The sequence below is a fragment of the Mytilus californianus genome, unplaced genomic scaffold (assembly GCF_021869535.1).
Source record: "Mytilus californianus isolate M0D057914Y unplaced genomic scaffold, xbMytCali1.0.p SCAF_8, whole genome shotgun sequence".
NCBI classification, from domain to species: Eukaryota; Metazoa; Mollusca; class Bivalvia; order Mytilida; family Mytilidae; genus Mytilus; species Mytilus californianus.
The window spans coordinates 15,980,717-16,002,900 of NW_026262734.1; the positions used below are offsets into that span (position 1 = coordinate 15,980,717).

Here is a 22,184-nt window from a genome sequence, read left to right on the forward strand (position 1 = left end):
TTGTTGCTGTGTTACATATTCGTTTTTCGGTCTTTGTTTGTACATTATTAAAACCGTTATTTTCACTCGTTTGAATTAAATTATTAAACAGCTGTCATGTCGGGGACTCTCCCTCTGGTATCTTTCGTCCCTCTTTTATAGCTGACTATGCGGGGGCTTTTCTCATTATTGAGGGCATTATGATGACCTATAGTTGTTAATTTCTGTGTCATTAAGTCTCTTGGCAATCATAATACATATTCTTATATATATATATATAGCGATGTCGTTATTACGACATAGTGATGTCGTAATAACGACATGTTATGTCGAAATTACGACATAGCGATGTCGTTATAACGACATGTTATGTCGAAATTACGACATGCTATGTCGTAATTACGACATATTTTTTTTTTTGAATGGCCCTTATCGGCTTCCGTATAATGCTACAGAAATCCGGGATTTTTTTATTCTTTAAATTTTTTTTGAATTTTATTTATCTAAACAACGGAACAGGCATTTGCTCAAAAATACCAAAATACAACAAATGAACCATGTGATATATACGTAGAAGGAATTTGAAAGACGATTATGTACACGCTTGTTGCAAATGCCCCAGTACAAAAGCACAGCATGATATGTCACTGCATCAATACTTTTTATTGCTTGTATAAACAGTCATTTATCTAATGTGTATTTACTCTCTCATACTGATATTTTGTTTGTACTATGACGTATAATTGTATGTTCATTTAATCTCATTTATGAGGAATTAAAGATATGAATGAATATTAAATTGTGTGAAAAAAGTTTCCTCTAAATCATTTATAAAGAAAGTAAACAGAAAGGATGACGATATTTCCTTCGGATGAGAAATTGAAACAACCAATAATCAATCAATCATCGCATGAGGAAAAAATAAATATCATTAGTTTAATGTGTGTCATACATGAGTTAATATTATCAACTTTTTATTAGTTTGACTGATCTGCATTAAGTACATGTAGGGATTTCCCCTTTTAGCATCGACTCTTTGTATTTACTGCAGATGAGTCGCAATATCAATTATTCAACGTAAATTACAGTATACTCATATATAGAGTTCTCCGTAAGCCACCAACTAATTATATGAAATAAGGAGATGTGATATGATTATTTCTAATGAGACAACTATCCACCAAAATTCATATCAGTGGATATAAGCAATTATAGGTCACCTGACGGCCTTCGCATTTCCATTAGTCGGCTTTAAAAGGCCCCAACATCTGAACATGAAATTTAAAAATGTTAAACAATTAAATGAAAAATCTGACAGCTTATTTATAACGACAAACAAATATGACGGACATGAACCAACGGCAACCACTGAACTACACCTGGCTCATGAGTTTTGTGAGTGCTCAACCCTCGACCCCCTACCACAGGACACTGGTGTAAAAGCACAACATAAGAACAAACTGTAAAAATTAGTTGCATTTGGCATACTCAAAAGATCGGTACGACGCACAAAAACAACTAAAATAAAACAATAGACACAAAGCACCGACATAGGAGTACTCGCAGTTACTGACAGTTAGTTCAAAGCCAATTACAACTAATACATAAATCATGTTCTCCCAGACTGACGTATCAATCAGTACACATCCAACAAATTTAATGTAAAGATGTCATAATCAGACTGAGAAACGCACGAACTTGTACAATTCCACGATATAAGTAAACACTATCGACGGGATGTAGAATCATGAGGTCTCATAACTGTTTATATTTAGCAATATGTATTTAGCAATATGTATTTAGCAATATGTATTTAGCAATATGTATTTAGCAATATATATTTAGCTATGTTTTAATTTTTCAAAAACAAAATCAATGTTAAAAGATGTAAGAAGATGAGGTATTATATATAGTGCCAATGAGACAACTTTCCATCCAAGTCACAAATTGTAAAAGTAAACCATCATAGGTCAAAGTATGCTCTTCAACACAGAGCCTTGGCTCACACCGAACAGCAAGCTATAAAGGGCCCCAAAAATGACTATTGTAAAACCATTCAAACAGGAAAACCAATGGTCTAATCTATATAAAAAACGAGAAACGAGAAACACTTATGAACCGCACCAACAAACGACAAACACTGAACATCAGGTTCCTGACATAATACCAATTTTTTCATAAAAACAACATCAATGTTAATACCAATTTTTCAAAACAACATCAATGTTAATACCAATTTTTCAAAAACAAAATCAATGTTAATACCAATTTTTCAAAAACAAAATCAATGTTTATACCAAAATAAAAACAATATTAAAAGATTTTACTATCGGGTTAAATTGATAACCTTTAAATATAAGTTTAGTCAAAGGATCAATGAGTTTACTCGGATCTTTTATCAATTTACGGGCTCTATAAACAACACCACCGTAAATAGTATGGAGTGATAATCCGTTTTATCATATACTTGTATAAAATATTACTAAAATTTTACAGTTCAATAACATTTAAAAATACTATAAGGCTATGCAAGGATTACTAGGTTTATTGATCAGATTCCTAAGAATTTCCTCAGCGGGCTGATAAAGGAACCTTTATTAACTGCTTCCGGAATGTTATTACATGCCTTTCCGTTAATTTCCGTGACGTTTATCACATGCCACGTTGTGCATTTCCGGAAATTTGTTCGAAAACGACAACACAGTGCGGAAAACCGCAAATGATTTAAGACTTTTCACAAAATGGTTGAGGAGCAAATTGCAAACTAAGAACATGATAATTGTTGTGACAAGATAAATAAAGTGCTTGTTATATCAACAAAAACAATTAAAGTTAAGAAATTTGTATTTGGTTGTCTGTAAATTATTATCCAAAAATTCATGGAAAGAAAAAATTTTAATTAATAGTTCTTGTCTGTATTTCTTCTGTTGAAGTATATGATAAAAAGATAATTACATGTCATTTATCATATCAGACCCTTTATCGGCCCTCGTTCATGATATCAGCCCTCGAGCCTGCGCCTCTTGGGCTGATATCATGACCTAGGGCCGATAAAGGGTCTGATACGAAAAATGCCATGTAATAATCTATACTTATTATATACGTAGTAGTAAATACAGATAAATTGTATGTGTAATACAATCATTGGCAAGCGTGCTGTATCAGCCACCCGTGATGATATCGATATCAGCATGGTTGAAAAGGCTTTATCACACCTTTAATCTGTATGACTTCACGTAATCGATTGCAATTACTGTTGCAAAGGCTTTATTAAACCCCTAATCTGTATGACGTCATGTCAAACCTATAATCTGTACGACGTCATTTCATACCTCCTTATCAGTATGACGTCATGTCACATAAAAAAAACATCTACGCGAGGTATATGTATTTATTATATACTTAGTAGTAAATACAGATAAATTGTATGTGTAATACAGTCATTGGCAAGCGTGCTGTATCAGCCACCCGTGATGATATCGATATCAGCACGGTAGCAAAGGCTTTATCACACATTTAATCTGTATGACGTCACGTCATCGATTGCAGTCACTGTTGCAAAGGCTTTATCAAACCCCTAACCTGTATGACGTCATGTCAAACCTCTAACTGTATGACGTCATTTCAAATCCCCTTATATATATGACGTCATGTCACATAAAAAACATCTACGTGAGGTACATGTATATAATAAAGTGTATATGATATGGCTTTTTCAATATCACACATCATAACAATACAAGAACAAGTCTTCTATTAAAGGGTCGCAATTGGTCCCCATATGCATGCCTTCAACCCATCGACAAATTTTATTGTCGAAACGTTCATAGATGTCGTCAAGGAGAAAATTTACAGCTTTAATCATCTTATCACAGCTCCCGTAACTATATCTAGCAACATTATTTCCCTTTTACATTACAAAAGATGGCTTAACATAAGTTGCAACAAATAAATCTGCAAGCAGATTTATCAAAGGACCGTTCAATTAAATCAGGGAACTTCTGTTTGAGAAGATTGTGTGGTAGTGTAGTGTACAATGTCGAAAAACCATAACACTCAACCGAATTGAACGGAACATCAATAGCATGTAATCTATTCAAAACATCCAAAGAGTTTTTGACACTCCAAAAACAGTTGATTCCAATATTTTCATCTGCTTTATTACAAAAGTTAATTTAAGTAAAGGAACTAGTTAACAGCACAGAAAGATTAGTCGTAGAACACTAACTATAATACTAGAATATGTCTTTTGTTTATTCAATAGACACAATACACTGTTTGGTGTACTTGAGCTAATGTCAGCATATTAGTTTTACAGTAAAACAATGTTCACGAGATTTGTTAAAAAACAATTTTTTATTTTTTGTTTTCGTTTGTTTGTTTTTTGTATTGTTTGTCAGTGTGTTTATTACATGTGTTTTGTCTAGATTATGCCCTACTAGCCCTAATTTACGATTATTCTTACCTTTAAGACATTATCAAGAGCTTTTAGTAAACTTATTAATAGGTGCTTTAAAGACAGACGATCAATATGAATCAAACAATATAATATCGTTTATTGTTGACCTTTCAATAAAATCAGCTTGGCATTTTGAAATAAAAACAACTCCTTGTAGCATTTGCCAAATCTATACTGCATGAAAATTGATAGAATTCGAGTGCAACATCTGTATAAAAAAATAAAGTGATCAACTTGACCTTACGTTAATGGCTGTTATATAAGAAATACTTTCTTACCAATCATTTTATAAGCAATGGAATTTGACATCATTTTATCATATAAAATTGAAACCTTTTAAACTGAATTTAAGTGAAACTATTTTGTTGTAATCGGATAAATTTGTTAAATCTAAAACTTCAACTACATTTTAATCTAAAATAATAAAATCCCGAAGTATTTTAATTTTAGCATTGAAACTGACCGATTCTCAATAGCATCTTCATGTTTTTTGGTTGTGCCTAAACAGTGCCATTATGCATGTTTGATTGATTGAAAACATGTTTCAATTTCAAATCCATTGAATGAAATCACAGTCTGATTTGATGTTTTCGCCAGGATATAGCCTGTTTGTGCTGATGCGGCGTAAAGCAATCACCAATCAATCAATCTGATTTTATGTTTGTTTTAAATAGATTATCTATACTAAAAAATTACCATATGTGTGAATGTTTTCAAGTTCAACATGGAACTCTATTCTGACTGATTATAAATAATGTTGTATAACAGGATAACAATATCGATGGTGTAAACGTATAGCATGGCGTACTGTAGGTCTCATATGTTAGAGTCACATAAGTATGTATTTTACATATGATAAAAGTAGGGAATAATCATTTCATTTTTTTTTAAAGTAGAAAATAAATTTTAATTTAATATCACAGAAACGGTAGTTATAATGCACAGGTGTACTTTGTGTAGCTGTTATAATGATCTAAATTGTTGACTATAAATTTATGTTCATCTTTCGTATAGTTATCATAGCATTAAAAATAATATTAAAAATTAGTACTAGAGCAATAAAAATAAACCAAAAAGATACTTTAAATGTAAAACCTTTCTATTTGACGTAAACTCGGATAAAAATGAACATGATCGTCGTTTTTATTACAGTCTGCTTATAATTATCAAGAAATTAAATACATGTGAATACTGTATACTGTCATAAAGAAAAATGTATATCAGTAATCAATATGAACGTTGATTCCATAAATGATGTAAATACTACTAGTTAGAATACACAAATAACAGGAGTTCAACAAAAGGACAAGGTTGCTGTGTAAAATGGTAATGGTTTTATTTAAAATGCTTACACAATAATAGGTAAACCATGGCCGAGGAACGACCTTTCCTATAGAGATAACAAACGTAATTGATTTTTATGACTTTTTATCCGTTATAAAGTACAAATAATGAGGGATTGACAAATACATTAGATAAGACATAGGGATTAAAAAAAATCCAATACGTAACCGCAATATTATTTCTTTAGGGGACCCCTATTTCCTGTTTTCATAAAAACAGAGACATAGAACACTTAATTTTAAGTGGACATCGTGTAGACATATAAACATTAGCTTTGTATGGTGATCTGCTTACCGAACCGACAAAGAAATTTTGTTAATACTAGTACATAAATTGGTAAAATCGAAATTAGAGTAACTTAAGGCATATATATTTCAATTTCACAGATTTCCTTTTTTTTCAAAATCCTGGACCCTCGTTACTTTTAAGAATAATAGTGAAGTAGCCACTGAACAAAAATAAAACTGACTTAATACCACACTTAAAAAAAAACTTGAAAATCTTTATGAAAATTCATAAACCTATTTAATATATTTTAAAACAGACTGTCTTTAAAGTTTGCTCATAAACAAATTAGAATTATATATTTTCTTGTAAAATAATTGAATGCTGTGACAAATCATTGTGCATTCCTTACCCACTCCAACCCCTGGTCTTCACTGGTCTTCACTTAGCATGGTTTCAAGTAGAAGCTTAAATCCGCTTCATTTAGACTCTGTTGGATAGTTGTCTCATTTGCAATCATACCACATCTGATTCTCCTTGTCTTATTTTATATGGTTAAACAGAAATAAATGCGCTTTTATACGAAATATTTTCTCAATATATGTATATACTGATTTGTGTGTACAACGGGGAGTAACTCTTACGTTTATAAGTATATTCATTTTGTTCTTTGGGTTGTCCAACATAATATATTAAATGTAAAAATCATGAGACAGCGATTCAACAATATAAGTTGATTGAAAATTAATATAACCTTTATATGCCACCATAAAATCTTTTAAGTGTCTAAAATGTTCAAATCCCTATCGACAGTCAGATGATTATCGCGGAGGTAGATACCGTCTCGAATATTTGTGCTTTGGAAAATCAAGTTATAATCATGAGTAGTATATTTTCTACGCCCTAACCGGCTTCCGTTCTATTCAAATTGCCTGCGACATTTCAAAAATGGAACAAGTATATCCATTTTAGCTAACTAAAAAAATATGTCAAATAATAAATAATTAATTTGTTGTTGTCTTCAGTGAAATATACCTTGCCAGAGATAAGGTGAAAATTGCTTTAATTACAATGCATTATAACTCATGACTGTGGACTCCAAGGAACCTGATAACTCATGACTGTGGACTCCAAGGAACCTGATAACTCATGACTGTGGACTCCATGGAGCCTGATAACTCATGAATGTGGACTCCATGGAGCCTGATAACTCATGACTGTGGACTCCATGGAGCCTGATAACTCATGACTGTGGACTCCATGAAGCCTGATAACTCATGACTGTGGACTCCATGGAACCTGATAACTCATGACTGTAGACTCCAAGGAATCTTATAACTCATGACTGTGGACTCCATGGAACCTGATAACTCAGGACTATGGACTCCAAGGAACCTGATAACTCAGGACTGTGGACTCCAAGGAACCTAATAACTCAGGACTATGTACTCCAAGGAACCTGATAACTCAGGACTGTGGACTCCAAGGAACCTGATAACTCAGGACTATGGACTCCAAGGAACCTGATAACTCAGGACTGTGTCCAGTTCACAAAACAATACACAGAATACTAAAAATCCGGCAACACGAACTCAAACAACATGTACAGTTCACAAAACATTACACAGAATACTAAAAATCCGGCAACACGAACTCAAACAAAACTTATGGGTTAACACTCATTTAGGCGTAATAATAAGTGGTATTCAGTGATAAGTCTTGAATAAGGTAAGGAGAACGAGATTGTTAATATGACAAATGGAACCGTCATTTGGGACACATAAGCTATAACAATCACTCAAGTCAGGATTGCGTCCGTAACATCTTTGAAGGTAAAACAATTCTATCAAATAACATTCTTCAGATGTTCACAAGAAATTAAAGCCTCAGCCTTCTTGGATTTCATACCGCGGCAAAACTGCAAAAGCTGCTCTAATGGCATCATTTGAGATCTTGTCGTTAATATTTAGGTATAAGCTAAGATTTTACCTCAAAATTTATTTTACTACAAGATGTCTCACACAATAATGATATTGTGGGTAAAATATCATTTTGGATTAGATATAAATACTTATCCCCGGCTTAGTATATATCTAGGATTTTGATTGGATAACGCACGTCGTTACAAAACCCATAGCCCCTGGGTGTTGCTAACCCATATACCCGGACGTTGCTATCCATTACTCCGGGGGACGTCACGCGCGTTTTCCTTAGTTCCATGGTTGTTCCTTGTGAAATATAGAATTCTGTAGATTATTCATGATATAGATACAGGAAGATGTGGTATGAGTGCCAATGAGACAACTCATGATGTCTGTAATTAAATATGTAATCCACTAACGATGTTATCTTATTTTGTCGATCATTTGCACTCATTTTAGTAAATGCATCACTTGGCTGCCACATTGTCTATGAATGGGACTACTGACCTAGCTATGCAAATGACCCACGTTGACGTCACACCGTCTATGATGTAACTCTCACAAAATTGAGCGCCAAATTCGACCCACTCCAGTTTCTCTGTCTCCGTATTAAAAACGTCTTATATTTGACTACCTGTGGGGTACTACCAAAGGTAGTACCCTACAACCCGTAAAAGATATGCCAAATTCCTAAATTTCAATAAAAGATTTTTAGAAAATGAAAAAAACGTTGCATTCACCTATACTATGTGGTCGAATTTCTCTAAAAATCGACAGATTTGGACTAAGACCGGGGATAAATTCGTTATCTACGTTCATATCCGTAGATATGGATATTTTAACACCCTTCGGTACCCTGTACACCCTTCGGCTTCGCCTCAGGGTGTACTTGGATACTTCAGGGTGTTAAAATATCCATATCTACGGATATGAACGTAGATAACTTATAATGTACGTAAAATTTCAACATGTTTATGACGTCGTCATGACAGCAGACAGTTCTTACTGAATTGTCCAGATAATATCGCCCTATTCATTTATAATATTAGAAGAACTAGCATAATTTGAAAAGGATTGTAGAATTTTACAACTTTTGCAATAGCAGGATTTTTAAATGATAAGGCTCTTATCATACTTCTCCTTTATTTCTTTTATTGTAAAGTTAAGTTCTCAACTGATCATTTCTGTCTATTTCGCCCTTTTATGTTGTTTGTTAGATCTATTCGCCTTATTGTTCTCATGAGTAGTTTAAAAGCGGCGAAAAAAGTAATTTCGCTTTTAAATTTTCATCCCTCGAAAACCTGTTCATGTAATTTTGATAAAATAATATGTTATTAATAAATATAACCGTGCCATACGTTCATGTCCTAAGTCAGATATTTCTTTAGTGGTTGTCGTCATTTTAATCTTGCAGAGTTTACCCAGAAGTTATTTGGTGTTGTTGTTGATGTGTCTGTCTTATGTCAGATATTTCTTTAGTGGTTGTCGTCATTTTTATCTTGAAGTGTTTACCCGGAAGTAATTTGGTGTTGATGTTGATGTGTCTGTCATATGTCAGATATTTCTTTAGTGGTTGTCGTCATTATTATCTTGAAGTGTTTACCCGGAAGCAATTTGGTGTTGATGTTGATGTGTCTGTCTTATGTCAGATATTTCTTTAGTGGTTGTCGTCATTTTTATCTTGAAGTGTTTACCCGGAAGTAATTTGGTGTTGATGTTGATGTGTCTGTCTTATGTCAGATATTTCTTTAGTGGTTGTCATCATTTATATCTTGAAGTGTTTACCCGGAAGTAATTTGGTGTTGATGTTGATGTGTCTGTCATATGTCAGATATTTCTTTAGTGGTTGTCGTCATTTTGACTTTTAAGTGTTTACCCGGACGTAATTTGGTGTTGATGTTGATTTGTCTGTCTTATATCAGATATTTCTTTAGTGGTTGTCGTCATTTATATCTTGCAGTGTTTACCCGGAAGTAATTTGGTGTTGATGTTGATGGGTCTGTCTTATGTCAGATATTTCTTTAGTGGTTGTCGTCATTTTTATTTTGAAGTGTTTAGCCGGAAGGAATTTGGTGTTGATGTTGATGTGTCTGTCTTATGTCAGATATTTCTTTAGTGGTTGTCATCATTTATATCTTGAAGTGTTTACCCGGAAGGAATTTGGTGTTGATGTTGATGTGTCTGTCATATGTCAGATATTTCTTTAGTGGTTGTCGTCATTTTGACTTTTAAGTGTTTACCCGGACGTAATTTGGTGTTGATGTTGATTTGTCTGTCTTATATCAGATATTTCTTTAGTGGTTGTCGTCATTTATATCTTGCAGTGTTTACCCGGAAGTAATTTGGTGTTGATGTTGATGTGTCTGTCTTATGTCAGATATTTCTTTAGTGGTTGTCGTCATTTTGACTTTTAAGTATTTACCCGGAAGTAATTTGGTGTTGATGTTGATGTGTCTGTCTTATATCAGATATTTCTTTAGTGGTTGTCGTCATTTCTATCTTGAAGTGTTTACCCGGAAGTAATTTGGTGTTGATGTTGATGGGTCTGTCTTATGTCAGATATTTCTTTAGTGGTTGTCGTCATTTTTATCTTGAAGTGTTTACCCGGAAGGAATTTGGTGTTGATGTTGATATGTCTGTCATATGTCAGATATTTCTTTAGTGGTTGTCGTCATTTTTATCTTGAAGTGTCTACCCGGAAGTAATTTGGTGTTGATGTTGATGTGTCTGTCATATGTCAGATATTTCTTTAGTGGTTGTCGTCATTTTTATCCTGAAGTGTTTACCCGGAAGTAATTTGGTGTTGATGTTGATGTCTCTTTCTTATGTCAGATATTTCTTAAGTGGTTGTCGTCATTTTTATCTTGAAGTGTTTACCCGGAAGTAATTTGGTGTTGATGTTGATGTGTCTGTCATATGTCAGATATTTCTTTAGTGGTTGTCGTCATTTTTATCTTGAAGTGTTTACCCGGAAGTAATTTGGTGTTGATGTTGATGTGTCTGTCATATGTCAGATATTTCTTTAGTGGTTGTCGTCATTTTTATCTTGAAGTGTTTACCCGGAAGTAATTTGGTGTTGATGTTGATGTGTCTGTCTTATGTCAGATATTTCTTTAGTGGTTGTCGTCATTTTTATCTTGAAGTGTTTACCCGGAAGTAATTTAGTGTTGATGTTGGTGTGTCTGTCTTATGTCAGATATTTCTTTAGTGGTTGTCGTCTTGTAGTGTTTACCCGGTGTTGATGGCAGATCTTTGATAGTCTTTGTAAAATTTATTTACACCTTTTCAGGAATTGGGGACAAATTTATAGCTTTGAATAGACACCTGTATATTGTTGAAGGTCGAATGTTGACCTTTAAATGTCTGTAATTTTAATTTTGAGTGGTTGGGTTGCTGTCTCATTGACTTTTACCCCACAACGTCTTATATATACTCATATTAAATAGATATGTGTAGAGCTAGATGTATATAGTTAAAAATGCCAGCATTATTATGACCTTTATCGACAAGTCTAGAATTGAGCCAAAAGGAAAGATTAAAAGGACAATGCCTAAACTTGTTAGCTGTATCAGTAATAGTACCGTAAAAAGTTTGGCGTGAAATTTCACTTTTGTTTTATCCCAACTGAGAATGTTCACTCCATAAGATGAGTCCTATGATACACCATCACAAAGGAACGGGAAATAAACAATAGGAAAGGAAAAGTCATCTCGGCAAAAAAAAAACTTCTAATTGTAGTGGACCGAAATAAAAACGAAATTTAGAATTAGTCTATACTTGAAAAATAATACCAATAAGACATTATGTTTTTGAATGTTAATTTGAAATAACATAGTAGTTGTTGAATTGACAATTTCTTAAAATGTACGATTAACAAATAACTTGAAAAGGAGGTAATTTTTGTCATTAACTGAACAGACAATTTGTGAAGTTTAAACAAAAGGTTTTATTTAATTTTACATTTTGTTATGACATTTTGAATCATTTTATATAACAAGAAGAGATGACTTATATTATTTCATTTAAAGGTTTGCATTGAACACATTCATCAATCTGTTTCCGTAAATGCATGCATGCTATATGTTCATCATCAGTTTCCCGTCATTTCTAGAAATACTCTTAGAGTTATCTCTCTTCAAGCGTTACATATAATCTATACAATACCTTTTACTATGCTTACTGCTCTTACTCCACTCAACTAATTTCTTATCCAGTAACAAGAGACATGACATGAGACATACCAATGGAAGTATTTATGTAATCTTACTAGTAGACTCACTAACTATGTCCCTGTCCAATGACAAGAGTCTAATTTAGTTGATATCTTTTTCTACTTTTACTCCACTCACTTAAGTTTAATAATACAGACATACCAGTGGATATCTGTTCTACTTTTACTTCACTCACTTAAGTTCTTGTTTAATGATACAGACATACCAGTGGATATCTGTTCTACTTTTACTTCACTCACTTAAGTTCTTGTTTAATGATACAGACATACCAGTGGATATCTGTTCTACTTTTACTCCACTCACTTAAGTTCTTGTTTAATGATACAGACATACCAGTGGATATCTGTTCTACTTTTACTTCACTCACTTAAGTTCTTGTTTAATGATACAGACATACCAGTGGATATCTGTTCTACTTTTACTTCACACACTTAAGTTCTTGTTTAATAATACAGACATACCAGTGGATATCTTTTTCTACTTTTACTCCACTCACTTAAGTTCTTGTTTAATGATACAAACATACCAGTGGATATCTGTTCTACTTTTACTTCACTCTCTTATGTTTTTTGTCCAATTACGAGATCCTAAGCCGATTGACATCTTTTTTATCTGTTTTTATCAAACTCACTTGTGTTTTTGTCCATTAACGAAACATAATATCCCAATGGATAATCTGTATCTACTCAAACTCCACTCGTGTAAGTTTATTTCCAATGTTAAGAAGAGACATACCAATGGATATCTTTATCTACTCTTACTTCGTGCCCCTTTTTAATATCAAGAATCTATACAGATAGATATCTTTATCTACGTTTATCTTCTCTTACTACTCTGTATTATGTTCATGTCCAATGACGAGAGCCTATACTAATGGATGTCCTTATCTACTCTTATCCCACTTACGTATGTATCTATCCAATGACGAAAACCTATACTCATGATATCTTTGTCTTCTCACACTCCATTCACTTGTGTTCTTGTCAAATGACAAGAGGCATATTAATGGATATATTTTGTACCCCAGAACATCCTAAACCAATGTATATCTTTATCTTCACTTACTCAACTCACTTATGTTCCTGTCCAATGTCAAGAACCTACACCAATGGATATCTTTCTCTCTTACTCCTATAAATTATAATCCTGATAAAAAACGAGAGCCTACATCAATGGATGTCTTTTATTCTCTTACCCAACTCACTTATTTCCCTGTCTAATGATAAGACAAGAATGCATCCGAATGGATATATTTATATTCTCTTACTACACTAACTTACATGTATGTACCGGTCCAATGAAGAGAACCAACACCAATAGATACATGTTCGGCTCTTATAGTCCATTCGTTTTTATTCCTGTCAAATAAAGCATTTTTAAAAGTGTCTGTCCAATATCAATACAATAATAGTCAGTTGCCAGTTGTTCTATTCGGATCGTTTAAAGTGTTTTTGTCAGAAATTGGCCAGTACTTGAATATTCAATATTCTTGCAAATAGTTTGAAATTAAAATGTTCAATATATCTCATTGGTTTTATTAAAATCACTTTACCCTTGAGCGGATGATATTTTCTTTTTACGAAATCACTATGTATCTCTTTAGATATAGCGTATACGTATATTGCAGTACGTTACCTTACAATAATGTGTGGCGTAAAACTTGGTGTGAAAATTAATTTACTTTCAAAGTCAACTTGTTGATTTTTAATGACAGGATCGTGTTTCAGTCATCGCTTTTTTTGTAATTACCTTTAAATAAGGGCTTTTCATATTTGGCTACCTCTCAACCTAGTTAAAGTTCGTGCACGTTGTTTATTTTAGCAACAAAAAAGGCGTAAAAATTAAAGCTTTCATATAAATTATCGATCAATTCCGTCATGAATTTTAAAAACTCAGTAAAACAGCATAAGACGTAACACTCTATGAAACGTTTAATTTATCAACTTAAAGAATAAAGATGTGCAATATATTGGGCAAATTGATCCTAAACATGATTGACATTTTTATATCAAAAGGAGAAAAATCTCTAGAAAATTAACAGCTACTTTTTATCGATGTAAATTCAGTCTAACATCCTATCCGCCAATCCAATGTTATGAGAATACAAAAGCAAAATAGACAGAAATTATCATGTGATTTTAAAAGTTATATAAAGTTTAGTTATTTTTCTTTAAAAAGATTTAATAATCTCTATACGGATTTTCGAACACGCTTGAATATCAGTCTTGAAATACTATTTTGCTTGTTTCCTCCCATTTTTAAGTCTGGTCAGTTCCGATTATCCTGGCTTAAATTTATGAGAACATCACACGGTACGTGAAATTAATAACTTTAACTATTCAGAGCTAACAGTGACACTACATCTTTATTTACTCATCATTTTAAAGATATCACTCAAAAAGTATGTCAGATGGCCGGCATATATGCATATATTTTTTTTATTTAAACTTTTTAATACCATGCTTTTTTTTATTTTGACTAGGCGAATTGGAGGAAACTTCCATTTCAAAATTACTTGAATTACATGTGTAAGTAGATTAACGCCGTGTGTGCTCCTCTACTTTTAAATGAGAGGTCTTAAATTAGTAAAAAGACTGAGGTCATGACTCAAGCTGTCAATGTGTGTATCAATACATAATGACATGATACAGTGTTTATAGAAAGTAAATTTTTTGTGTCCAAAAGAAACAAACTACTATCTAATTCTTCATCCCTAACAAATTCGATACTCTAAGGCAGACTGAGAATAATCTTATCCGAATTATAAACACGGAATTGTAAATATTCCGGATGTAGACCTGTTATTTATGTACTTCCGGTTTATATTCGTAAATGGAGAAGTAGGTTACGCAAATTGGCGGTTTGTTTAAAAGAAATTAAGTCAACATGTCGGATACCAATATTAAAAATAGAATGGACACGTTAAGAAAGTCATTTAGACTTCCATGGAAAACAGGAAAGCGTTATAATGTACTGGAAGGGAAAGAAAACACATACTTTAACACACCGAAACCGTCACACAGACGACAAAGTTCAGACGGGCAGATACAAAACATTCAACAAAATAACAAGGAAAGTCGCTTCAAAAGAAATACGAGTCTTACGAGATCAGTGCGAGATGCTGTTGGAACAATAAAACAGGTAATTTTACTACCTCTAACCTCGAGCATTAAATTCGTTAATAATATTAACAATCGTCAATATAAATTTCAATGTAATTTCTTTTTACATGTATCCACGCTTCTGTCTACATGCAAATGACATTACCAGCTACCAAAATTAAAATGGGTTATAATACATGATAATAACCCGTTGGGACATATTCCAAATGGAATATACATGTACTGTGCAAAAAAAAAAAGATTTTTTGCAAGAAAGATTTTGGAGGTCTCATAAAATTTAGATAAATTGGGTCATGAGTCAGGCTCTCAATGTGTATTCATGCATAATGACTAAGTTGACATTTCAAAGCAATTTGGGGCAGGAAATGAATAAAAGTAGCTTTGTAAAGTTGTTTAAAATTTGCACAGACGAAACACATTTAAATATCTTTATGATTAGACATAATGCACGTCTTTCAACATAGCTAAATATATGTAGATATGCACTAAAATTTCACTGTATATGTCATCAAATCAAGATCACTATACAAATCCTTGATCAGATGAAGTATTCACTGGAAGAGGTAAAAGCTATGGAAACGTGGCATGGCGACGTCCACAAAAAGTCATCTTTTAAGAATTAGCAAATAAAACATGTAACAAGCATCCATTTCTTAAAAAATGAATAGTAAGCATGGACTAATGTCAAATTGTTCTAAATATTTGAAAACAAAACATCTGTTATTCGATTTTTAAGGATGTGAATTTATGCAGGGATGCAATTTGGATACTCCTCATTACAGAATCATGTATCATTTTGAGGTCGGTTCAAACCCATTTTTCTACGATTCAATATGAATTCAAAATTAAATTGGTGGAACTATATAGTAAATAAGGATACATCTACAAAATAAACCCAGGATGGAAACTTTTGTCTAGATCATAAATAAACATGATAAATGTAGGTGGAAAAAACTGTCTAAATAGGTGCAATTTGGGTACCTTCACGTTATATATGAATACATTTACTGTAATAGTAAGTTAGTACAAATGTACATGTAGCTATCTACTAAAGGGGTTTTTAACTGGGGTAAACTTTAAAAGCAAAATGACATGTACATCCATTCAAACCTGTACAATAAATAGCTGACAGTGGCGGATCCAGGGGGTTCCGATGGTTGGAACCCCACTTTTTTTGATGATCAATGCTTTTGAATGGGGACATATCGTTGGAACCCCCTTTAAAAATGGCTGGATCTGCGCAGCCCCTGGCTCATTTAATTAATAATTAAAAACTTTTGATGTGTAGTTTAATATACATGTATGTGCATGTTTTATTATATAAGGAAAACCATACAAATTTCCTGTAATTTACTAATTAACTAAGATCATTACATTTATGTTTATAGATTAGTTGTGATCAAATATTATCAAATGTTAATCAAATTCATTTTATAATAAACCAAAAAAAAAAACGTTTGGGAACAAAAACCAAAAAACCCTGCATGTTGTTTGTAGGTTTATACAAAATACAGTTTACTAAAGTGTTTTTTTTTTATATTTGATTATACATTTACTTTGTTGTTACTGCTAGATTAACATTCCCATCCAAAACATCATGGTTTATACTTGTTTTCTATACATTAAAATTAACTCATGTTTTGGTATTGTAAGAATTAAAATCAGATTGTAAAGAAGCTTATATATACTACAGACTGTAAGCCTACATGTATCATATAAACAGTGTATTACCATGATTACTAGCCAGCTGTTGTTTAACATATTAAAATTGATTTTTTTATTACTAACTTTTTTTGACAAATTGAAAATAAATTTCTCTCCTATTATAATTTAAAGAAGACTATTGTTTTGTTATGTAATAATTACATAATAAAAGAGCACTTATATATTGTATTATTTACCCAGTGGTCAGATCTCACCCAGAGATAATAAAGGTTGTTTACATTTATCTGTAATTATATTTAATCACATTGATCTAGGTGATAATTACCATCAAAGATGTTTTTGTTGGATTAAGAACATGTGAAGAATGTGACATTAATTGTATGATGTAATATCAATATTTGGCATCTTAAGTCTTTTCAAATAATTTGTGGGTTTACATGTAGTATGATAGTGAATAAAAACCAAACACTGGACATCAAATAAAGATATAATATATTGTCACTCTACCTACATGTATTGTACTCAAAATTCTTCTCAAGTGTTTTCAACTTTAAACTTACATAATATTTTTCAAGATGTCATTCACATATATACAATGTATGTAAGTAAGTATTATCTAGTTTTGCCACTTCAAAATAAACCATCCCAATTTTCTTTGCCTAAAATATACAAAATGGTAAGGTGAAAAAAAATCACAGGGAAAAAAACACATTTAATAAATGTAGGAAAAAAGTCACAAATCAGATAGGAAATTTTTGTACAAATGTTTGATAGTATTTAAATTCTTTTCTCCTTTTTAAAAAGAATATATATGGAACTTTCTTGGGAAAATAGACATAAAACAAACAATAACAAATGTATTTTTTTACGCTTTTTATTAATGGGACATTATATATATAATTAGCTGTCAAATTCATGTTCACCGATTTTACTCAAATTCTCATAATTGATTTATAACCTTCTAAAATGTATATCCAACTAACAAAAAGTAAAAAATGAACAATTAACAAGGCATGGACTCGATAATATGTATCCGTCGATGGTCATATAAACTGATATAAACATAAATATGGATATAAATAGATAGCGAACACGTGCTATTGGGTTTTTCTAGGTCTGTTTGATTTCATATTATTGGTTAAACAAAAATGTTAATCATCGTTTTTACCTGTATAAGAATAAATTTTTGTTGATCAAATCAGTCATGTCAGTCAACCAAATGGTTTACCCTTGTTCCATTTTCAATGTTGACATTCTTTTTCTTTTATTAGCTGAACAGGCCTAGTTCATGTGTTACCCATCTCTAGGCAAGGGGTTAAATAGAAAGTTGCATAAATACGGATTACCGGTAATCTGATTTAATGAGGTCGAATTATTCACTTGCAAGTGAATAATTCATCAGTGATGTTTCTAAGCTTATTTTGAGAAAATTGAACCAAACTGGCTGCTAAATGTGAATTATTATTTCACTATTTCACTTTCATTAATAATTGAACAAAAAAAAAATCATATTTAATTTTTTTTTATATCTCGTAGCTATGCCCCTTTAAGTGTTTACTATAATCTGTCCTGACATCTAGGAGATTGGCAGGAAATATAAATAGTAAATTGAAACCAGTCAATTTAACTGTCTGTTGAATTGTTTTGTATTTTAACTAAAATATTTATAATGATTTTTTTTTTTCATACTAGAAATTCCGATCATCAACAAGACAGAGGAAAAGGTTACATGATGATAAACCAACAACTCCTTTACGTAAGACAAAGAAAACAACACAGAGTGCAGGGAAAACATCCAATCAGATGGCTTACAGAGATGTTAAAATGTACTCGCCATTTACCATTGAGACACCAAGGAAACACAAAGGAATCAGGACAGTTACACAGTCTAGAGCATGGTAAGTTTACATCCTTGTGTCATTAAATCAGACAAACATTATTATAGATTATCCATGGTTTTTCAAACAAGATGGTGTTTCTCAGCTTCAATCTCATCGAAGGGCGACAGCAGAGAAACATCTTCCAGTTTTAAAGACCATAGATAGATAATCTGTTTATCACTATTGTGCTTATTAAGTCGTTGATGTTTACAGCGACAACGTCACATGCGCTCTTAGTTTCTGATGATAATTTTCTATCTCAAGCGAGTAGCGTGATATGAAAAATTATCGCAAAAAAATATCAAAGGAAGAATACACAAAATAGCAATAATGTTTGTTACTGCAAAACATCTGGAAATTACCATTATGAAGTATGAACAAAAAAAATCCTTGGGTTCACAATCATGAGGATTCTTACGTGTACTTGTACATATATATATGTACATCATGTAATATGATTATTGTTTCATCTTTTTCATATATGTTTTAAAAAAGACTTGATGCTTTGGTACTCAAACATGTGAAAGGAAGTAAATGATTGAAGAAAGGATGTAAATGAAGATTAAACATGCTGAAAGGCATTTAAAATAGCACAGTCAAAAATAAACTAGTATGCAAAATTTTCAACAACTAAGTATATTGACATACCTAAAACTTACTACAAAAACCAAGCCAGAAAATATTGGAGTCAAATTCTGGGAATAAAAATATCACTTTATTCAAAGTTTAATATCATTTGTAATATATCAGTGTGTATGAAATGATAAGAAGGTTTTAAAATTATATATTATAGATATAAGAAGATGTAGTATGAGTGCCAATGAGACAACTCTCCATCCAAGTATACATGTATAAGTGATTACAACAACTGAAATATTGCCGAAAGGTTTATATGAAGAAATTCTCAAACCCTAAGCATATTTTTTTGTTGCCTAAATGAAGTTCATTTGTACAATTGTCTCAGTACAATGACAGGTCAATGATCAATTTGAGGATAGCTGTAATACAAATGCAATTGTCCAATTGTGTTTTTGTTTAACCCAACCTGAGTAAAGACATATAGCTTTTTTAATCATAAATTTATTTTTAGTAGGCAGGAACAATTTGAGACACCTACCAGACTAAAGAGAGAAGTAGAAGCATTAACAGCAAATATGAAAGCACTCGCAGCTTTAACACCCAATACTTTACAAGACAGAGCTTCTAGGAGGTAAGGTTTTGTTCCAAAGGCAGAAACATCAATTCACTTAATATAACTGTAGTATTCTGTACAGGGTAAAACACCCCAACAATCCATCAAACTGAAATATCAAACAACTATAGTTAATTCACTAGAGAGTGCTTCTAGATCATGTAATGGAATTAAGATCAAACTGATATAACTAGTTTTCTCCCCAGAAGACAAACAACAGCTAACAAAACATTACACAGTAACTAAACATATTCATGTATTCTTAAGATTGAACAACAGGAAATCCAACAAAAACAAAACCTGGGATGTTCAGGAGTGGTAAGCAGTTCCTGCTCCACATGTATACAAACCACATAACCAAAACTGTTAATTGATTATTTATTGAAGTTATTTTCTTTATTATTTGTTTTTTGGCTCAAATATCTGAAACTCCTGAACTGATTTAAATCAAAGTTGTCTTGATTTTAGATTTAAATTGTAAATGACATTCTGGTTTATAGTGTTTGACCAGGTTCTTTGGAGCTTCTAGTGTTGAATCAATACAGAGGGCTTACAGATAAAGTTTTCCTTTTCAGTCTCTATTTAGTTCCCTAGTCATGCTAGTGCTAAGCAAATAGAGGGGATAGGGAAAGTTCCTAAAAAACTAGTTTATAACCAGATATTTTGATGCCCCCGCCATAGGGAATGGGGGCATTAAGTGTTACCCTTGACTGTCATTCTATTCGTTCTTCTGTCCATTGCATTTTTTTTCCACACTCTTAACTTAAATTTTCTTCATCCATATTTATGAAACTCATACACAATGCTAAGAACCAAAACTTGCAGACAGAGTTTGAATTTGGGCATTGAGTCACTTACTGTTCTACAGTTATGCCCCTTTATAACTTGGAAAGTTGCTAATTTTTTCTTTTCTGCACTCTTTAAGTTTTTCTCATCCAAATTTTTTGAAACTCATACACAATGCTAAGAACCACAACATGCAGACAGAGTTCAAATTTAGTCAGAGAGTCACTTACCTTATGCTCCTTTATAACTTGGAAAATTGCAAAGCTTGAATGGGGGGGAATTCGTGTCCTCAGACACATTCTTCTTTAATTATATATATATAATCATGATCATTATGAACAGATGCTGTCATGACTAGTCTCCACTATTTAAGTTAAATATTTTAAATCTGTCTCCTTGAATATCAAAGTGTTTCAGCTTTCTATATGAATGCAATATAATTTTTTATTTTCAATGATATTTATTTTACAGAAAATCACCAATCACAAATGGTAGTTTGAAAACCAGGACAACAAGAACAAGCATGACAGCAAGAAAACAGATCCATACATTTGTATACTGAGTAAACCAGCATCTTAAGGTGGTACCTAACACTACAGGGAGATAACTCTGTAAAAATCAGCTAAACGTTTTAATTACGTTGTATTGTTAAGGAAATATTAAGCTTCTCAATGATCAAAATTAGTGTTTGTCAAACTGCTATATAACTAACGAAATTTTTCTGATAAAGTGATTGGTTCAAATTTTTTGAATTTTTTATATTTTTGCCAAAGGGTCAAAGTTAACATTTTGTCAAAATTTTATGAAAATTAAACGAGCCAAATTAATATTAGTCAAGGTGTTGGGTACCACCTTAACAGAACCTTTCAATATTTGTGAAGAGATTACTTTTATTAATGATTTAGGCAAAGGTTTTTCTTGCCAAATGTTAAAACTTAGATTATATCATTGTATATGGTGCTTAGACATTTTTTGTTGGATATGATTTGATTTGTTACCAAATATCTTTTTTTTGTAATTTGTAATATTAATATGAAGGGTTTCCTATTTTCATTGACTAGTTTAAGAATAAGTGATCTATATCTAGAATTTTTTGCATCAGCTAGTTTTAAAAATATCTCAAGTTCAATTTTCTCTGTATAATTTTTCAAATTTGAAAAAGCCTTTTTTTTAAACCCATATAAATTGGAATAAAAGTTATAACTTGGTGTTGTAAACTTTCCTACAGATGATATTTAAGTGCACTTCATCATAAAAAAAGTCGTGTTAATCAGAGCAAACTGGGCAATTCACAGTGTCACAGTTAAATTTTTGTTAATGATTGATAAAAATTTTGATTTCTAGAATATAATTCCATATAATTCCAACAAGAAGTTGG

At 32.0% G+C, this 22,184-nt stretch overlaps 1 protein-coding gene across 2 annotated transcripts; it reads left to right on the forward strand.

Annotated features, from left to right (window-relative positions):
- The first annotated feature begins 14,992 nt into the window (after positions 1-14,992).
- Positions 14,993-21,385, forward strand: LOC127711339 (uncharacterized). Of its 2 annotated transcripts, none has more exons than XM_052217365.1 (4): positions 14,993-15,302; positions 18,641-18,846; positions 19,919-20,038; positions 21,278-21,385. In XM_052217365.1, the coding sequence occupies exons 1-4, from the start codon at positions 15,048-15,050 to the stop codon at positions 21,366-21,368; spliced, it is 672 nt and encodes a 223-aa protein (XP_052073325.1). In that variant the 5' UTR covers positions 14,993-15,047; the 3' UTR covers positions 21,369-21,385. The 2 variants fall into 2 exon arrangements, with proteins under 2 accessions (XP_052073325.1, XP_052073326.1); XM_052217366.1 differs by having other exon boundaries at positions 19,922-20,038; positions 21,278-21,368.
- The last annotated feature ends 799 nt before the right edge of the window (positions 21,386-22,184 follow it).

Excerpts from the sequence above, each read along its gene's own strand:
- LOC127711339 (XM_052217365.1), top strand. The coding sequence starts at position 15,048 with ATGTCGGATACCAATATTAAAAATAGAATGGACACGTTAAGAAAGTCA. Across the intron at positions 15,303-18,640 it reads CTGTTGGAACAATAAAACAG|AAATTCCGATCATCAACAAG; the intron begins GTAATTTTACTA and ends TTTTCATACTAG. Across the intron at positions 20,039-21,277 it reads CAAGACAGAGCTTCTAGGAG|AAAATCACCAATCACAAATG; the intron begins GTAAGGTTTTGT and ends TTTATTTTACAG.